Source organism: Diospyros lotus, chromosome 13, assembly GCF_014633365.1.
Source record: "Diospyros lotus cultivar Yz01 chromosome 13, ASM1463336v1, whole genome shotgun sequence".
In the NCBI taxonomy this organism is placed as follows: domain Eukaryota; kingdom Viridiplantae; phylum Streptophyta; class Magnoliopsida; order Ericales; family Ebenaceae; genus Diospyros; species Diospyros lotus.
The window spans coordinates 5507772-5526177 of NC_068350.1; the positions used below are offsets into that span (position 1 = coordinate 5507772).

The 18406-nt window shown below is 38.4% G+C and overlaps 1 protein-coding gene across 1 annotated transcript in view; it reads left to right on the forward strand.

Moving 5' to 3' along the window:
• LOC127789104 (protein fluG) overlaps positions 1-18406 on the forward strand; it is a 78960-nt gene that overhangs the window by 44363 nt on the left and 16191 nt on the right. Inside the window, exon 15 of the mRNA XM_052317886.1 lies at positions 7600-7788. Within this exon, the coding sequence (XP_052173846.1) occupies positions 7600-7788 (189 nt within the window). The remainder of the gene's footprint in view (positions 1-7599; positions 7789-18406) is intronic.

The window sequence follows — 18406 nt, forward strand, 5'->3', positions numbered from 1 at the left end:
AGGAATTTAGTGATAGAGTGCTTGGTACATGTCCTCCTTTTTCTTAAGACAATGGGAATACCTAGATCATCTTCACACTGTTGTGCAGTCATGCTGTCAGTAAGTTGCTGATTTGGACTTACCTCCTGGTTGGAAGGATTGGTTGGCTAAAGTGTTGGAGGTCTTCTTGAATATACCTTAAGAGGAGGTTTGTGCAAGCTTGGACCACCTTGTTGAATCTCGGTTTCCTCTTTTTCCCCCTTTTGCTGATTTAGGAATTGTGAGATGGATTTTGGGTTTGAACAGCGATTATGGTTAGGCTGATCAGTTTCAGTGGCTGGGATTGAATTTGGATGGGGTTCAGGAATTGAACTGGAGATGGACGGGTTGAGAGGAACAGCTATGACTGAAGTCTTAAGAATCTGTTGGTTCACTGTTTATGTTGGTGTCAACGAAAAAGGACTTATTTTCTAGGAAAGAAACATCTCATGACACAAATACACACTTAAGTGCCTTTGGATCAAGTTTGGACTGGTTTGGCTGGTTGTGATGTACGAAAGAGGTACACCCAAATACTTTAGGAGGAAGTGGGTTTACTGCTCTAGTATAATGAGGGACAGACTCGAGAAATATACTCAAAGGTGTTTTGAATTGAAGGGGCTTTGAGGGAAGGCAATTGATTAGATAACCTGCTGTAAGTACCGCCTCTCCCCAATATGAATTTGGAATTGATTGAGTGAACATAAGTGCTCGAGCTGTCTCAAGTAGGTGTCGGTTCTTTCTCTCGGCTATACCATTTTGTTGGGGGTTATATGGGCAAGAACTTTGGTGGATAATACCATGCTCATTTAGATAATCATCAAAGTGGTTTGAGAAGTATTCTCGGCCATTGTCGGTTCTTAAGATATGAATAGAAGATTGGAAGACATTCTTGACCATTTGATGAAACTTCTTGAATATCAAATAAGTTTCAAATTTTTCCTTTAATAAGAATACCCAACATATTCTTGTGTGATCATCAATGAAAGTTATGAACCACCGAGTATTGGCTAGGTTAGGAATTCTAGCTAGACCCCAGATATCACTATGCATCAAGTGGAATGGTTGTGAAGGTTTATAAGTATGTTTGGGGTGAGTACTTCTAGTTTGTTTTGCAAGAATGCAATCTTCACAAGAGAAACTTTGAATTTTATTGATAGAAACTGAAGGGTACAAGACTCGAAGATAATCTAAACTAGGGTGTCCTAATCTTTGATGCCATAGCATCAAGTTATTTCCAAAAACAATAATCAGAGAGGAGGGAACTAGGGACCTAAATTCTTCTTGGTGATCAAGCCTTGATATTCAATATAGACCATCATTCTCTTTAGCTTTGTCAATCCTCCTCCCCAAAGGTATGTCCTGAAAAACACAATGAGAGGAAGAAAATATTACTAAACAATTTTTTTCTTCTGTAATCTTACTTACTGACAGAAGATTACATCTTAAATTAGGTACATAAAGGATTGATTTTAGGCTTAATCTTGCAACATGTGTTGTCCATGTTCCTTGAACAAAAGTCCTAGTACTATCAGCCATAAAAACTGTAATATTCTGATTACATGGCTTACAATATGATAATGTATCAATATCACCTGTTATATGGTCTGAAACTCCAGTATCTATGATCCAAATACTAGTTGACAATCTTTTGAAGAATAGAGAATGACTAATTTTACCTTGTTTGGCCAAAGATACCACAAAATTGTTATTGCTGTCTGAATGCCCGATAGGTTTTTGTATCTTGGTCTGAGTCAACAACTAATGAAGGACTTCCAGTTGTTCTTGGGTTAAAGAAATCGGTGCTGGAGTTCCCTTGTCAGATTCCATCATGTAGGCAGCTTATTGTCCACTTTTCCTTTGATTCTTAGGTTTCCAATTAGGAGGTTTTCCATGCAGCTTCCAACAAGTCTCTTTAGTATGGTATGGCTTGTTACAATAATCACACCATTGTTTTTCTCGCTGGTTGTCACCTTTAGTTGGAGTAGACATCCTTCCTTAAGTTGTATTCAAGGCAGAATTCTATAACAATCCTTCACTAGTTGAATGATTGGACAACATTACTTTCTTTCTACTCTCATCTCTTCTAACCTCAGCAAATACCTCTCTCATAGAGGGAAAAGGCTTGGTTCCAAGCAATCTTCCTCTTACCTCGTCTAAATCTGTATTTAGACCATGTAGGAAGTTAAATATTTGTTCTTTCTCCACCATCTGATCATATTTCCTTCCATCAACTGAGCATTCCCATGTGATCTCATGGAAGAGATCCATCTCTTGCCATAACTCAATCAAGATATTGTAATGCTCAATTACAGAATTGTTACTTTACTTGATGGATCGAATGGTGGACCTAACTTGGAAACACTGAGCAGTATTTGCAAGATCTGAATAGATCTCTTAAACATCACTCCAAATTTCACTAGCAGTCTTATAAAAAAGATAAGTTCGTCCAACCTTTGGTTCCATAGAATTCACAAGCCATGCCATGACAATGGCATTCTTAGCTTCCCATAATCCATATTCTGTAGATTCTATACTAGGCCGCGCTGTTTCACCAGTCAAATATCTGACCTTGCCTTTGCCTTTTATCACAAGCATAACCGATTGGAACCACGCATGAAAGTTGGATCCATTCAACTTATGGAATGTGATTTGTAGGGAGGATCCATCAAAGCCTGTCGCTGTCGCTGCCGCTGAAGCTTGAATATTCCTTGCTACTGGAACTCGGCTACTTGGTGCTGAAGGAGGACCTGATGCGGAGACCTCACTGGTTTGAGGTTTTTCCGCCATTGTATAAGAGTTTCCTTGCAAGAAGAACTCTTGTTAATCAGATACCCCACGAGCCAGGCTTTGATACCATGATAAAATCAGGTAGATTAAAATGAATTCTACCTCAGCATTCTCAATTTATTCCTTGAGTATAAGTACACAAGTTTCCTAGCTTGTTACTAATTCTACTTCAACTCTAACTCCTAAAATATCTCCTAATTTACAACTCTTAGATAACTCCTAATTTATAGCTCTAAATTACAACATAAGCAAATTAAATAATCAAACTTAAAACAGATAATTAACTATAAACTGAAACAGATTATTATCAATAGGAGATAAGGAAGAGATGAATAAGATTATCTGGTATCTCTGGTTTATTCCTTAGCACAAGCTAGCCCTAGCTTTATCTTCCTTATCTTCCACCAACAATACCTGTACATATTTCCCTATTTCTAACTTTGTTTCCTATGAAGCACTATCTCCTTCCTATAGAACCTTTGTCTCTTCTTTGTCTTCTATTTCTATCCCACATGATTGGAAAGAGGCCATGATGGAAGAAATGAAAGCCTTGGTAAAAAAAAAATTACCTAGGTGCTTTGTGGTCATCCAGCTGGAAAGAAAATAGTGGGATATAAATGGGTATTTACAATCAAGTATAAAGCAAATGGAACAGTTTAATGGCTCAAGGCAAGATTAGTTGAAAAAGGATTCACCCAAACCTTTGGTGTGGAATGCTAAGAAACATTTGCACTGGTAACCAAGATGAATTCAATTTGTGTCCTATCTTGTGCAACAAATCTGGGGTGGGATTTGCAACAACTAGATGTGAAAAATGCATTTCTACATGGGAATCTAGAAGAGCAAGTATACATGGAGATTCCCCAGGATTCTCCTGTGATAAGGCAGCAGGGAGAGTTTGTAGATTGAAGAAAGCTTTGTATGGCTCGAAACAATCTCCTAGGGCATGGTTTGATAGATTTAGTAAAGTTGTAGTGGCTAATGGATATCAAAGCAATGCAAGCCATACTTTATTCATCAAACAGTCGTCTGATCAGCTTACCATCCTCATTGTCTATGTTGATGACATAGTAGTGGCAAGCAACAACCCTAATGAAATATTCGAGTTGAAAGCCTACGTAGCAAAAGAATTTAAGATCAAGGAATTGGGTAAATTACGTTACTTCCTTGGGATTAAAGTTGCTAGTGATTCAGATAAGGGGATCTCCATACACAAAAATGTATTCTTGATCTTTTTGGGGAAATTGTCATGTTAGGGTGCAAACCTGTTGATACTCCTACTGAAGAAAATCATTGTCTTAATGGAGGTACTAGAGAAATAATTGATATTAGTAGATGTCAAAGATCAGTTGGCAAGTTGATTTATTTGTCCCACACACTCCCAAACATAGCATATGTTGTTAGTATTGTAAATCAGTTCATACATGATCCACACTCGAGACACTTGGATGTAGTATTTTAAATTCTTAGGTATTTGAAATCGACTCTTGGAAAAGGGCTACTTTTCTCAAATAATAACCACCTTAGAATAGAAGGCTTCACCAGATGATTGGAGGTCAACATCTAGATATTGCACCTATATATCTAGTCACACGAAGAAGTAAGGAGCAGTCAGTAGTGGCAAGATCAAGTGCAAAAGTAGAATATAGGTCATGGCTCAAGGGGCTTTTGAACTCCTATGGCTTAAGAAGCTGATACGAGAGCTTGGGCTGGAAAACAACAAACCATTATCTCTCTACTGTGATAACAAGGCTGCAATAAACATTGCTCACAACCCAGTCCAGCTTGACAGAACAAAACACAGAGAAATTGATAGGCATTTCATTAAGGAGAATCTTGATGGAGGAACTCTTTGCATACCCCTCGTAAAATCATCTTGAGGGTCCATGCACCATCTTGAGGGGAAATGTTGATTGCTATAATTTTGGGAGATTGATGATTCGGATTTGATTGATTGGTAGCTGATTGATTACTTTATTTAGGCTGATTGATTAGCTAATTGTTAGGAGCTACCTATTAGGAAGATAGACAGAATATTCTAGTTCTACAGCTGTATTGTCTTTCCTCCTTCCATTATAAATAGAGCAGTAGGTCAGAAGCAAAAATATGCTTCAACCTATAGTCTTTCTCCAGTTCTTCTTCTTTCTTATAAACCTTTTTTCTCTCTCTCACTCTGTAAATTCTTTGTTTTTCAACTATTATTTAAATTAATCCTTAACCCACCAAATTAAATAATAATCACCATTGTAAACTCTCCATGATGAGGCCAACATGTCAGAATTGAGCGTATAACCTTATTCACTAAGATTGTCAAATGGGCCTTCCAGCTTTGTGAAAATTTCCCAAAAATCTGCCAGATTGCTAGAACAGTCAATTTATCTCTTGAGTATTATATTCCATGGTCAACATCAGTCTTTGGACTCTTGTTTAATTATGCCTACGTCAGCCAGCTGTTCTTCCTCAGTTGATCAGCATTTGAACTGTCCCTTCAACAGATGATTTTCTTGGTATCTCATCTCCACAATAAACCAGACAATTCACCCCTGGTTGGCTATCTCCAACTTACATTGACTCTCAGCTTGACTATTTATACTTCAAGCCTCAAATTGCTGAATTTCCATCATTCCGTTCAAGATCTTGCTTCACCAATTCAATGATCCACAACAATTTGTATATTAACCATCCATTATTAGGGAAAAATATTATAGGCCCTTAGATCATGGCTAAGAATTTCCCACCAAGTTTTTTAGTTTTTCTTTACTTGTTTTCTTATGAACTTCTTTCATTCCATTCACTTTCCTCAAGGGTGGCATTTATTGATATTTTTCTTACATGTTCAAGCCATACTAAATATGTCTTACAGCTGATTTTCAATAGGCGTCATTTTGCTTTATTGTAGTTTACTTTATTTTTAATTCACTTTATTGTATGTGAATTAAAAATATAATAGTGCTTCCCAAACATCCCATCTGGTTTTCATTCCATTCACTTTATTGTATGTGTTTAGTATTTAACTGCCTAACACCCCATCCAATAAAATCTCTATTTTCTGTTTAAAGGGTTTTTACAATCACATAAATTTATAGTAGCACTTCCCTGCTTTAATTATTCTACATTAATTCTAAGTAACATTCATAATAACCTTTTGTGTTGAATAATTGATTTGTGATATTTGAACTAGTCTTTTCTTGTAATAACTTGATCTTTAAGTCTTGCCATTCAATTGCCTGTAATATTCTCAATAATCTTTTGTGTTGAATAATTGATCTGAGATATTTGAACCAGTCTTTTCTTGTAATGACTTGATCTTTAAGTCTTGCCATTCAATTGCCATACTTCTTAATTTTACTGAACTTGTTATATTTAGTTTTCAACTTACTTAGCTTAAAATCTTTAGATTCTGAAGTGTCCCTGCATGATTCAAGCTTACTATTCATGCATTTTTTTATCTCATCCACCAATATGAAGTCTTTTTTTAAATAACATACACTGGGGAACTTATTCTTGAATGTGTTTGGTGAGTTAATTCATTACTAATGCAGATTAGATAAATGTCTTGGTGCAAATCCTTGATGTAATCCAATTATGTTAAAAAAAGGTCCTAATGTCTCCTATACAAATCTTAAACATGTTTTTGCTATATGATACATATCTTTAATAAGAGGGCAAGCCTTGGTAACAACTGTAGGGGTTGTTCGTTTGTGTATGAAAGATTGCGGGTTCTAGTTGAGCAAGGATAAGACTACATACAAAAATGGCTCTCTTCTAACCCTCACAAAGTGGGGAGCCTCGTGCACTGGGAAAATTGATTTGAAGAGTTGAGGAAGTTACTATATTTCTTAACATAATCGGAAGGCAAGTACTGCTCTATATTTTACAGAACTTTATCAGGAGCTGTGAAATTTGAGATTATTTTGGATTCAGGAAATTTTTATATTGTGTATTGTTGGAAAATTTGGGAAAATGAGTCCTTGATGGCCGAAAATTAAGAGGTAGGGTTGTTAGGGTATTTCAAAGTTAAAAGAGGTAAGAGATGAGAAGATAAATGTTGGTTTGAGATCAGCTTATTGAGGATAAAATTTCAAGTTAAAAGAGATAAGAGATGAGAAGATAAAGCTTGGTTTGAGATCAGGTTGTTGAGGATAAAGTTTCAAGTTAAAAGAGATAAGAGATGAGAAGATAAAGCACCAAGAAAGGAGGAGATTACGTAGATAATCCTATCAAAAAATTCAATTTCAAAGTTGTTTGATTTCATTTATCATGTATTCCTGTATTTTATGAAGAGATTAGATGTATTCATGTATAAATACCCCACTTGAGATCAAGGAATAACAGGAAGAACAGTCCTCATTTTATTCAAGTTTCCTCCTTACTCCTAAGCTCTCGGGTATAACATTTACAGGTACCTGAGCGCATCTTTTTCAACCTCAGGTTGGTTTTGTTCATGTATAAGTGCATTTAACATATCTGGGAATTTGACATTATACTTGCCCTATATTTTGCAGAACTTTATCAGGAGCTGTGAAATTTGAGATTATTTTAGATTCAGGAAATTTTTTTATTCTGTATAAGTGCATTTAACATATCTGGGAATTTGACATTATAGTTACCAATTAAGCCGTATTTCCAGTGAGTATTTTTGTTTCTTATGTTTATTTGATGAGAGGAATTCATTTTGTCTTTTTTTAACAAACTCCAAAAGAAGTTGAACTTTAATGTCTTCTGCAATCTGCCATATTTTCTCTAGGAGCTGTACAGTTAATTTATTTTCCTTGTATAATTTATTCCTAGGTACAAATTGGATGATATTGGTTCGGGATCTCATGTGCATATCAGTTTGTGGGAAAATGGGAAAAATGTATTTATGGCTTCTGGTGAACACTCTGAGCATGGAATGTCCAAGGTTGGGGAGGAGTTCATGGCAGGGGTTTTAGAGCATCTTCCTTCAATTTTGGCCTTTACAGCACCAGTTCCAAACAGGTTTAAATTATTCTTATAACTAAGGAAGCTCTATAGGACTTGTTTTTTTCATGTTCTATTCATGCAAAACCTGTGCTGTAGCTGTAAGCCATTTGAGTAGGTACTAAGAGGTGGATGTACTTTTACTGGTCTGGAAAATATCTTTGCTGCATAAAACTATTTTCCAAATGCAGGAGTATGCATTTGAATTTCAGCATAGAATCACCATTAGGGGTGAACTCTCTCCTCTTCATTTGTTGTACCTTTTTCTTAACTGGGATTCTTTTTTATTTCCTTTTTCTTGTTCCTTTTACATGGAATTGATTGGACCAGAGTAGAGGTGTAAAACAGGTCTGGTTGCCCATTGGCAACCCGGCCTGTGGGCCCTGTTGGAAAGGCCAAACACAGCTCAAAAATCCATAACATGGTACTTGGCTCTTTGGTGGGCCAACTACTGCTGAGTATGAATAGAAGGCATCTCATAGCCCAAAAATCCTTGGTTCCATCATAGAAGAGCTATAGATTAGAAGTACATGGCCCATTTGAAGCCCTAAAAGGTTTGAGGATAGGAATGACAATGGACTGGGATGTCAATTGGATGCACCATTCCCCATACCCCATTCTGAATACCAATGACAGTACTTGCACCCATTGGTTAGTACTTGTATTCATTTCTTATCTCAAATTCTTGATAAAAATTTAGGGTTACTACATTTTTAGGTTTGAGTTATTGTTGAATGTTGATGTTTTATTTAGCAAAGTTTGATTCCACTTGTGTGCTGCCAAAGAAGAGTAGGTGTGGGCCTAAGCTAGTAGCCAACAACCAACCATGGCTTTGGTGATATATACTAGTTAACACATGCAGGTTGAGTATGCGTCAGGGATCTTGTGCCTATCCCCCTGCCCTTACCCATACCCATGCGCGTAATGTATTTTCTGTCTATCCTTGCTTAGTTGGACAAAATTTAGGTCTATACCCACCTCAAATGGATCGAATTTATCATATTCCAATCGATTCGGATAAAAATTGTCATCCCTATTTGAGGAATTGACTTTCCAGGAACACCCTATATGTTGTTAACCAGGCTTGTCCCACCTACCCCCATGCGTGGAAGGCACGTGACCTTCACATGTCATCTTTAGCACTGGCTAGGATTTTTGTACTGTTTTCTTTAGCTGAGGATCTAGTCCAGGATTCCACCCACAACAACATGAACCTAATTTCCCCCATTCTATATTGATCCAAGTTGGAATAGCCAACCTACTGCCCCTGATGCATAATCTAGACTAATGCATGCGATTGAACCAAAGCTCTGATCAGCTTCCAAGAATTCACCCAACTTATCGCCTACAGGTCTGAAAAGCAATGAAACCCACATGTGAGTTGATATGCCCAGAAAATGGACTTAAACCCCCTCAAGTGGACCAAAAATTCCAGTTTGAGATAATGATTTTCAAGGACAGGCAAGTTTCTTTATTCTAGAAGCTTCATGAGCAAAGGGGAAAAACTGGAGAGGAAGGATATAATCATTTGCCTCCACCTTGTTGGCACCTTCCTTCTATCGACTACCCAAGTTTGATGCTCAATTCTACCAAGAGAAAATCCACCATGATGTAGAAAAACCTAACATCAATCTCCATTCTGAATCCCTCTTAGATAGAATCACCTTCAACACATCAATTGCCAAAGACAGGATGGACACAGTCTGCAAAACTGATTTGCTTGCTTCCACTCTGTTCCCCAAAGTAAAGCAAGGTCAAATGCCTTAAATATTTTCCAAGATCTCTCTAATATTTGTTGGGGAAGTCCCTAAGATTTCTCTCCGGAAAACATCATGCAACTCCTCAATCTCAAGGAACTTTACCTTGTGTTATCTGAACATCTATGAATCATTTTGGGGCGGTCCTCTTTGTTATTAATCAGACCCCCAACCTTCATCATGCAGGCAAGGACTCTAGCCTCCTACAAAGATAGTCAAAAACCACCATCTGGCAACAATCCGTCCCTTGCTCAACCATGTCATGTACCGAGGGAAAAGGGTAATACATTGAATATAAGCTAGCAGTAAGTAGGGCGGTTACAGCTCCTATTACTTGTACCTAAAAAGATAGCTTAGGGTAGTTGTACTTGGCAAGCAATTAGCGCCACATGGAGTGTTGGATTGACCACACCCAATTGAGATCATCTAATACCATAATTGAGATCTCTTTTTCCACCTAAACCCTCTCTTCTTTCTCTCTCGTGATCCTTCTTGCTCCCTACTCTAATTCTCTCTACATTCTTCCTCAATTTTCCCCCTATTCTTTTGAATTTTGATCGTCTTGGTGAGAGTTTCCCTTGTCAAATTCTTGGATCTAACATTTTGTCATCATAACAATGTTCTTGGATGGTGTTCTCTTACAACTTCCTCTTAATGGTGATCGATGGAATGAGGATGAAGCAGATGGAATCTCAATTACAAGAAATTACGGCGGCGGTGGCGGATATGCAAATCAAGATGGGGTCGTTGGAGTCATGGGTGGGATCAGTGGTGGAGAGGAGGATTGATGGTACTATAGAACAGTGGTGGGAGGAGAGTCGTGAGCAGAGCAACTTACTACGTGATCAGATGCGTGAGCAGAATATGCAATGGAGGGATCATATGCAACAATTTATGAGGATGTTTACCAACCAACACTAGGTAAGGCTATCTCCTGAATTTTCCTCCAAGAGAAAGGTTTAATCCGGTCCTCCCTGGCCAGGGGACGAGCCATCGACCGGTGGGATCATCAAAAATGGAGGTTGATCCGAAGATTATAGGTGAAAACACTATAGATAGGAGGTAAGACATCTAGGCTGCGTGTAATCAGCCCAATTTCTCTATACCGAAGATGGAGACATCGTTGTTTGATGGGGAGAATCCGAGATGGTGGGTGAGATGTTCTCTAGACCACCTAAAGGCCACATTCGAGGTCCTTAGACTCAACAAATTGCATGTCAAGCGGTCAAAGTGTGCATTTGCACAGAGATAGGTGGAGTACCTTGGGCACATTATCTCAAGTGTTGGGGTAAATTTTGACCCAAGAAAAGTGGCTGCTATGGTGGCTTGGCCTAGACCTACCACCGTCAGGGCTTTAAGGGGGTTCTTGGGACTAACTGACTATTACAGGAGATTTGTACAAAATTACGGAGTGATTAGCCACCCCATAACCAACTTATTGAAGAAAGAAGGGTTTAATTAGGAACCCCAAGTAGAGGAGGCATTTGAAAACTTAAGAAGGCTATGAGCGAAGTACCAACCTTGGGACTTCCCAATTTCAACAAACCTTTCACATTGGCAACAAATGCAAGCAATACTAGAATTGGGGCAATTTTGGTGCAATAGGCCCCTAACGTTTCTCAACTAAGCCCTAACCCCTCGGCACATGGGCTTCGGCATATACTAGGAGTTGTTGGCAGTTGAAAAGTGGAGACATTACTTGAAAAGGGGGTCAATTTGTGATTAAAATGGACCATGAAAGTTTAAAATTCTTGTTACAACAGAAGTTACATACGCAGTTGCAAAAGAAGGGTTTGACAAAATTAATGGACTTGGACCATGTGATACAATACTAAGAGGGGAAGGAAAATGTGGCTGCAGATGCCCTATCTTGATGTTTTGAAGGACATTCGGCTACTATTACCTTTATTGTTCCAGACTGGTATCAAGAGGTTACAACAAGCTTATGTAGGGGATAGGAGCACTAAAGAACTATTGGAACAATTGGTGATGGACCCCTCGACTAAGCAAGGGTACACTCTAACCAATCGGCTTATTCGATATCAAGGGAGATTGGTGATCGGAGATGATGAACAATTAAAAAGAAGGATGTTGGAAGCTCTACTTGAATCACCCCTAGGGGGACATTCGAGTATAGTGAATACTTACCACAAAGTGAAGCAGTTGTTTCATTGGCTAGGGTTGACAAAGTCTATAATGGAGTTCATGCTGGGTTATGATGTTTGCAAAAGGCGTAGGCACGAAACAATAGCTACACTAGGCTTGTTGTAGCCCTTGGCTACGCCTGGGCAACCATGGGAGAGCATATCAATAGACTTCATTGAAGGGCTACCCAAATCAAAGGGGAAAAACTACATAATGGTGATTATTATGCTCACTTCTTAGCTTAACCCACCCTTACACTACCTAAGAGGTGGCCAGCCTTTTCTTAGACCACATGGTTAAGTTGCATGGGACCCCTCAATTGATTGTGTCAGATAGAGACAAAATCTTCACAAGCCTACTATGGAAGGAGTTGATGAAAGTCCTAGGAATCAAATTACATATGTCGATTGCTTACCATCCTGAATCCAATGGCCAAACGGAGAGAGTAAACCAATGTTTGGAGACCTATCTACGTTGCATCTGTTTCCTACAGCCTAAAGGGTGGCACAAATCGTTGGCCTTAGCTTAGTGATGGTACAATTCAAACCATCACTACTCCATCAAAATGGCTCTTTTTGAGGCTCTATACAGGTATAAACCACCCCTACTTCCAGGCATCAAAGACTCAACTACAGTGGTAGTAGTGGATGCCTTACAGTTGTTAAGGAGGGAGTTAGCCACCTCCAAGAATTGCATGAAACAATTTGTGAACAGGAGGAGGAGTGAACAGGAGTTTGTTGTTGAGGATCATGCGTACTTAAAGCTCAAGCATGGACACCTCAAGACATTATTGCAGGGACTGGTTTCTAAGTTGAGCCCCAAATTCTATGGCCCTTATCCCATCACTACTAGAATTGGGAATGTTGCCTATCAATTGCAGTTACCAGAGGACTCCAAGATCCATCCGGTGTTCCACGTCTCACTACTAAAGAAGTTGGTGGGGTCAAGTCCAGTGAGCTCTTCTCTACCCTCACTACCAGCTTCATCTAACATTCCTATGGAACTAACAGCCATAATTGACAAACGGGTCATCTATAAACAAGGAGCTCCGATAACCCAAGTCCTAGTCAAGTGGGCTCACCTCCACTCAGACAACAACACCTAGGAATACCTTCTGAACCTTCTCAAGTAGTTCCCTCAAGCGGCTGGCCTTCTTAACATTTCTTGAGGACAAGAAATTTATAAAGGGGGGGAAATTGTAATGTACCGAGGGGCAATAAAGGTAATACATTGTATATGAGCTAGCAGTAAGTAGGGCCGTTACAACTCCTATTACTTGTACCTAAAAAGATAGCTTAGGGCGGTTGTACTTGGCAAGCAATAGCGCCATATGGAGTGTTGGATCAGTATATACAACTGACCACTCCCAATTGAGATCATCTAATACCATAATTGAGATCTCTTTTCCCACCTAAACCCTCTCTTCTTTCTCTCTATTCTTCTCGCTCTCTACTCTCTAATTCTTTCTTTTTTCTTAATTTTCCCCCCATTCTTTTGAATTATCATCGTCGTGGTGAGAGTTTCCCTTGTCAAATTCTTGGATCTGACAAACCACTAGACAGGACCAACATCTTCCTCACAAAGATCAGCAGTCTTCCAATGGACTTGGAAGTTTTTATCTCATTTGACCATTCCCAAAGGAGAGTTTTCCATTACTAGTGACAAACTAAAGGAGAGCTTGGCTATCTAGTGTTTTTCCTTTAAGCCCTTGGCTCACCTAGATGCAACTAGAACTAGATGCCTCAAGGAGATGTTTTCAAGGTAAGGTGAGTACTTTTGTGATGTGCTGATTGCAAGAAGCCAATGAGCAACATTTTTTCTGATCAAAGGCATTTTCTCTCTTCACTTTTTCTAGGCATAACTCTTTCACTCATCTAGGGATTGATTTCAATTCTATTTCAAAGGAGCAAAAAGAGAGGTTAGAAAGACCTTTCATGGAAGAGGAGTATTTTAGCACTCAAAAGCTGTGAAGGGGACAACGCACTTTTATTAAGAGAACTTGTACTCAATTTCTACTTGTCATGTGTGTGTGCTTGTGGGAATTAGTCTGATGTTAAAATTAGTAACAAAAGATGCCTGTCTATACGTATTGGATAATTGAGTGTATACTCAAGTATTTACAAGACAATACTTGAGTAAGATAGATACTCGAGTATAAAACTCAACCGTCATGGGATACTCGACTATCTTCTCAAAATAGTCAAGTACTATGCAATCCTACAAGATCTTCCTAAATTCAGAAAGCTTCTGTATCTTGCAAGATCTAATCATATCCTCTATCCCCAATCATATCCTCATTTTTAGAAAGATCCTACTGTGTCTTGTAAATATTCTTGATTGTATAATTTGTTTATTTTTGGCATATTCCTAAATGTACAGTTTTCCCAGCCTTATAAGTGAAAGGTCTGGTCTTGTAATCAGTGAGTAGCAACAATATTTTTCACCTTCCATTTACATTGTTTGTATCAAATCCTACATGGTATCAGAGTAAGGTTGAAACGGACGAACAAACAACAACAAGATGTTGCAACCAGAGGAAACCAGGTCATCCCAAGTAACAGAAAGCTCAGCCAGAGCCAAAACCCGGACTGCCACATTTGTTGATAATCCTTCCCTGTTAATTAGTCTCTATTGGAGAAGATATAGGAGAAAAGTTTAAGCTATGACTGAGAGGATAAGAAAAGAAGATGATAAAGATAAAGATGAAGAAGATATCCAGCTAGAAGGATAAGGATTTTCCCTACGGTGAGATAAGGAAATCCAGATTTAAGATTGATCCTAATCTAAAACAACTTAGAAATTAGACCCATAAATGTCTTGATAGATCCAAATGAATGTGAACAACATCCTCTTTTAAGGAGAGGATTATTAGAAAAAAAGGAAGGAAATAATTGACAGCATCCTACCATTATTAACTTTCTATATTTACATAATATTTACATAAAACATTGATTCTAGACTGATCCTAGAATATTCTAGAATCAAGATTAGATCAGTATAATTCCAGCACTCTCCCCTCAATCTGGTTTGTAGATGTCTTCCATAGCTAGCTTGCCAATAAGTTTATCAAACTGCTTCTTGTGTAGACCCTTAGTTAGAACATCAGCATTCAGCAATTTGTTCAGTTGTTGGAAGGTATGGCATGCATATTATTCCAGCATTGATCTTTTCCTTGATGAAATGTTTGTCCACCTCTATATGTTTTGTACGGTCATGCAATACTGGATTGTGAGCTATAGAGATGGAAGCTTTGTTGTCACAATAGACTTTTATAGGTACTGAATGAGAAAACTTTAGCTCTTCAAGTATTCATTTGATCCACATTCCCTCACAAATTCCATGGGCAACAATTCTGAACTCTGCTTCTGCACTACTTCTAGCCACCACATTTTGTTTTTTATTTCGCCAAGAGACTAGGTTTTCCCCAACAAAAGAACAGTAGCCCGAAGTAGATCTCCTATCGTCAATACTTCCTTTCCAATTTGCATCAGTGTAGATCTCAACTTGTAGGTGACCATGTTTCTTGAACATTGACCCTTTGTCAGGTGTCCCTTTCAGATATCTTAGGATTCTGTAAACCACCTCGAAATGCTCTAGCCCTGGTGAGTGCATATATTGACTTGCCATACCAACTGCAAAAGCAATATCAAGTCGCATATGAGATAAGTAGATTAACCTGTCCACGAGTCTCTGATATTGTTCCCTGTTCTTCACTTCTTCAGTTTTAGCAGTCAATAGTTTCACATTAGGCTCAATAGGAGTCTTCGGCACCCTACAACCGTGTAAACATATTTCTCCAAGAAGATCAAGTACATACTTTCTCTGATTGACAAAAATACCTTCTTTGGATCTTGCAAACTCCATTCCAAGAAAGTATTTTAGAATTCCGAGGTCCTTAATTTGGAACTCCTTTGCAAGTTTCTTCTTGAGGGCTGCTAACTCTATCTCATCATCACCAGTTAAAATAATATCATCAACATAAACAATCAAAAGTGCAACCTTACCATCTTTTGAGTGTTTATAAAGTATAGTATGATCTGCCTAATTCTGAAAGAAGCCATAACTGGTAATTGCCTTTCCAAAGCGTTCAAACCATGCTCTCGGTGACTGTTTGAGACCGTCAGTGTTCTAAAACTCGGCCTAGGCGACGTTGAGGTGCTAGGTGGACACTGGCCGCCGCGAATATGGCCTAATCGGCCCCCTTAGGCACCGGCCCTGCTAATCGGTACCGGGCAGCTGCCTAGCCGCGTGAACCGCCTGGCCGATTAGGGTTTTTGTTCCCCTTACCTCTTATCTCTCTCGTCGATTTCCCTTTCTCTCTCTCACGCACTGCCGCCGACTGTCTTTTGCCGAGTCGTCGTCGCCGCTTGCCCTTTCTGTCTCAGCCTCTCCCGTCGCACGCCACTGCCGTCTCTTGCGGAGTTGCTGTCGCCACTTTCCATTTCTGCTAACCTTCTTGTCTCACATCGCCGTCAACCGTCGTGAACGGTGGACTCGCCGCCGACCTTCATTCCACTCTGCTTTCCAGCTCTCTCTCTCTCTCGTCTTCCTCACTCCTGCACCTAAGCAATAAGCAAGCAGCAAGCGTTGCTGCTAGCTTGCTGTTGCTTCTTTTCTTTTTGTTATTTATGTTAATATTTGTTAATGTGTGAATTTGTTGTTTGAATATTTATTAATGTTTTAAATATTTTAATATTTATTAATGTTTTAAATATTCTTGTTGCTACTGTTGGCTCTTGGCAAACAACAATTTATTTTCTCAAGCTTAATTTCATTATTTCACTTGTTGTTTCAACTTTAATTTACTTAAAATAACATCAAAATGTTAATAAGAAAACATTTTTTCTAGTCCCCGCCTAGGCGCTAGGCCCCAATCGGGCGCTTGACTAGTGCCTAGCGTGTTCTTTAACACTAGATCATACAGGGATTTCTTCAATCTACATACTTTGTCGCTCCCAAATTTATTTTCGAATCCCGAAGGCAAACTCATGAAGACCTCCACTTCAAGATCACCATTAAGAAACGCATTTTTAACATCAAGGTGGTGTAGAGGCCAATCTGAATTTATTACAAGAGACAACAGAATTCTAATAGAGTTTATTTTAGCAACAGGAGCAAAGGTCTCTTAATAATCAATCCCATAAGTCTGAATGAAATATTTAGCCACCAATCTAGCTTTATACCTATCAACACTCCCGTCAGCCTTACACTTTATTGTAAACACTCATTTACACCCTACTGTTTTCTTGCCTTTGGGCAAGTAGACTATCTCCCAAGTGCCACTTCGCCTTAGAGCATTCATCTCCTCTATAACTGCTAATTTTCAATTCAAATCATTCAAAGCTTCTTGTATATTCCTTGGAACAAACAAGTGTGAAATCGTAGATGTGAAAGCTTTATGATTTTTTGATAGTCTGTGGTAAGAGGGATATTTAGCAATAGGATGTTTAGTGCAACTTCTGACACCTTTCCTAATTGTTATAGGAACATCAAGATTAAGAATAATAGGAGAATAATTGATAATAGTTGAAGAATCAACTGGGGAAATTATTGGGTACAATTGAAGGAAGTAAACTAGACTTTGAAATGGGATTTCTTGAACTTACAATGCCATTGCTCGGGTTTTCAGACTAGTTTTGTACAAAGTTGACATTTAAGTCTATGTTCCTTTGATGAAATCTCTGCCTAGTATAAACTTGAAACTCAGAATTCAGATTGTGATAATTGGTTTGTAGTACTTCTCCCCCTGCACGAGAAACTCCTTCACTTGGCACTAAAGAACCAGAATCTCCTAAGTGACCATTATAAAAAACATGTGGTTCTTGAGTAGGACAGATTGCATTTGGAAGTGGGACATAAACATCCCAAAAATTTTCTTCAACTTCATGTGTCTCCCCCTGAAGAGAACTTTGGGTAATAGGGCTGTTTTTCAAAAAATGAAACATCCATACTGATATGGTTTTTTTTTTTTTTTTTTTGTGAGAACCATAACACTTGTAGCCAAAAAACTTTGATAGGAAGATCTGAATATAACTGTGTGTTGGGAAAAACTTCTTTCAGGCACTCAAGAGGTGTTTTGTACCTTAACACTTTAGTGTGCATCCTGTTTATCAAATAGGATGTCGTCAAAACAGCTTCACCCTATAAATATTTTAGAATATGCATAGAAAACATTACGGCATGTGCAACTTCGAGTAAATGACTGTTTTAACGTTCAGCAATGGCATTCTGACAAGTAGATATATGGTGAATATCTTTTGCTTTCAAAAAATCCCCCAAGTGCTCGTTAAAAAGTCGATCCCATTATTAGAGTGTAAAATATCAATTTTGGTTTGAAATTGATTTTCAACCATAGTGTAAAAATTTTTGAATAAGTATTCCACTTCAGATTTTTTGTGCATCAAATAAATCCAATACAAACGTGTATGATTATCAATAAAGGTAACATACACCGTTTGCCAGAGAGAGTAGAAACTTTAGATGGACCCCAAACATCACTATGAATTATATAATGTCACGACCCAAAACTCCACAACCATGACCGACACTACCCCCTAAGAAGCCAAAGACTCCACTAAGGGATAGCAAGCCTGCAAAACACATATCCCTTTAACACATAAACATTCATTTCATTTACAGAAATGCTACCGTAACATGTATACAGAAATTAGGGTGCCCTAGGCCTAATAATAAGCATGTACTTACAAAAATATTCACAAGTTGCCAATTCGCAA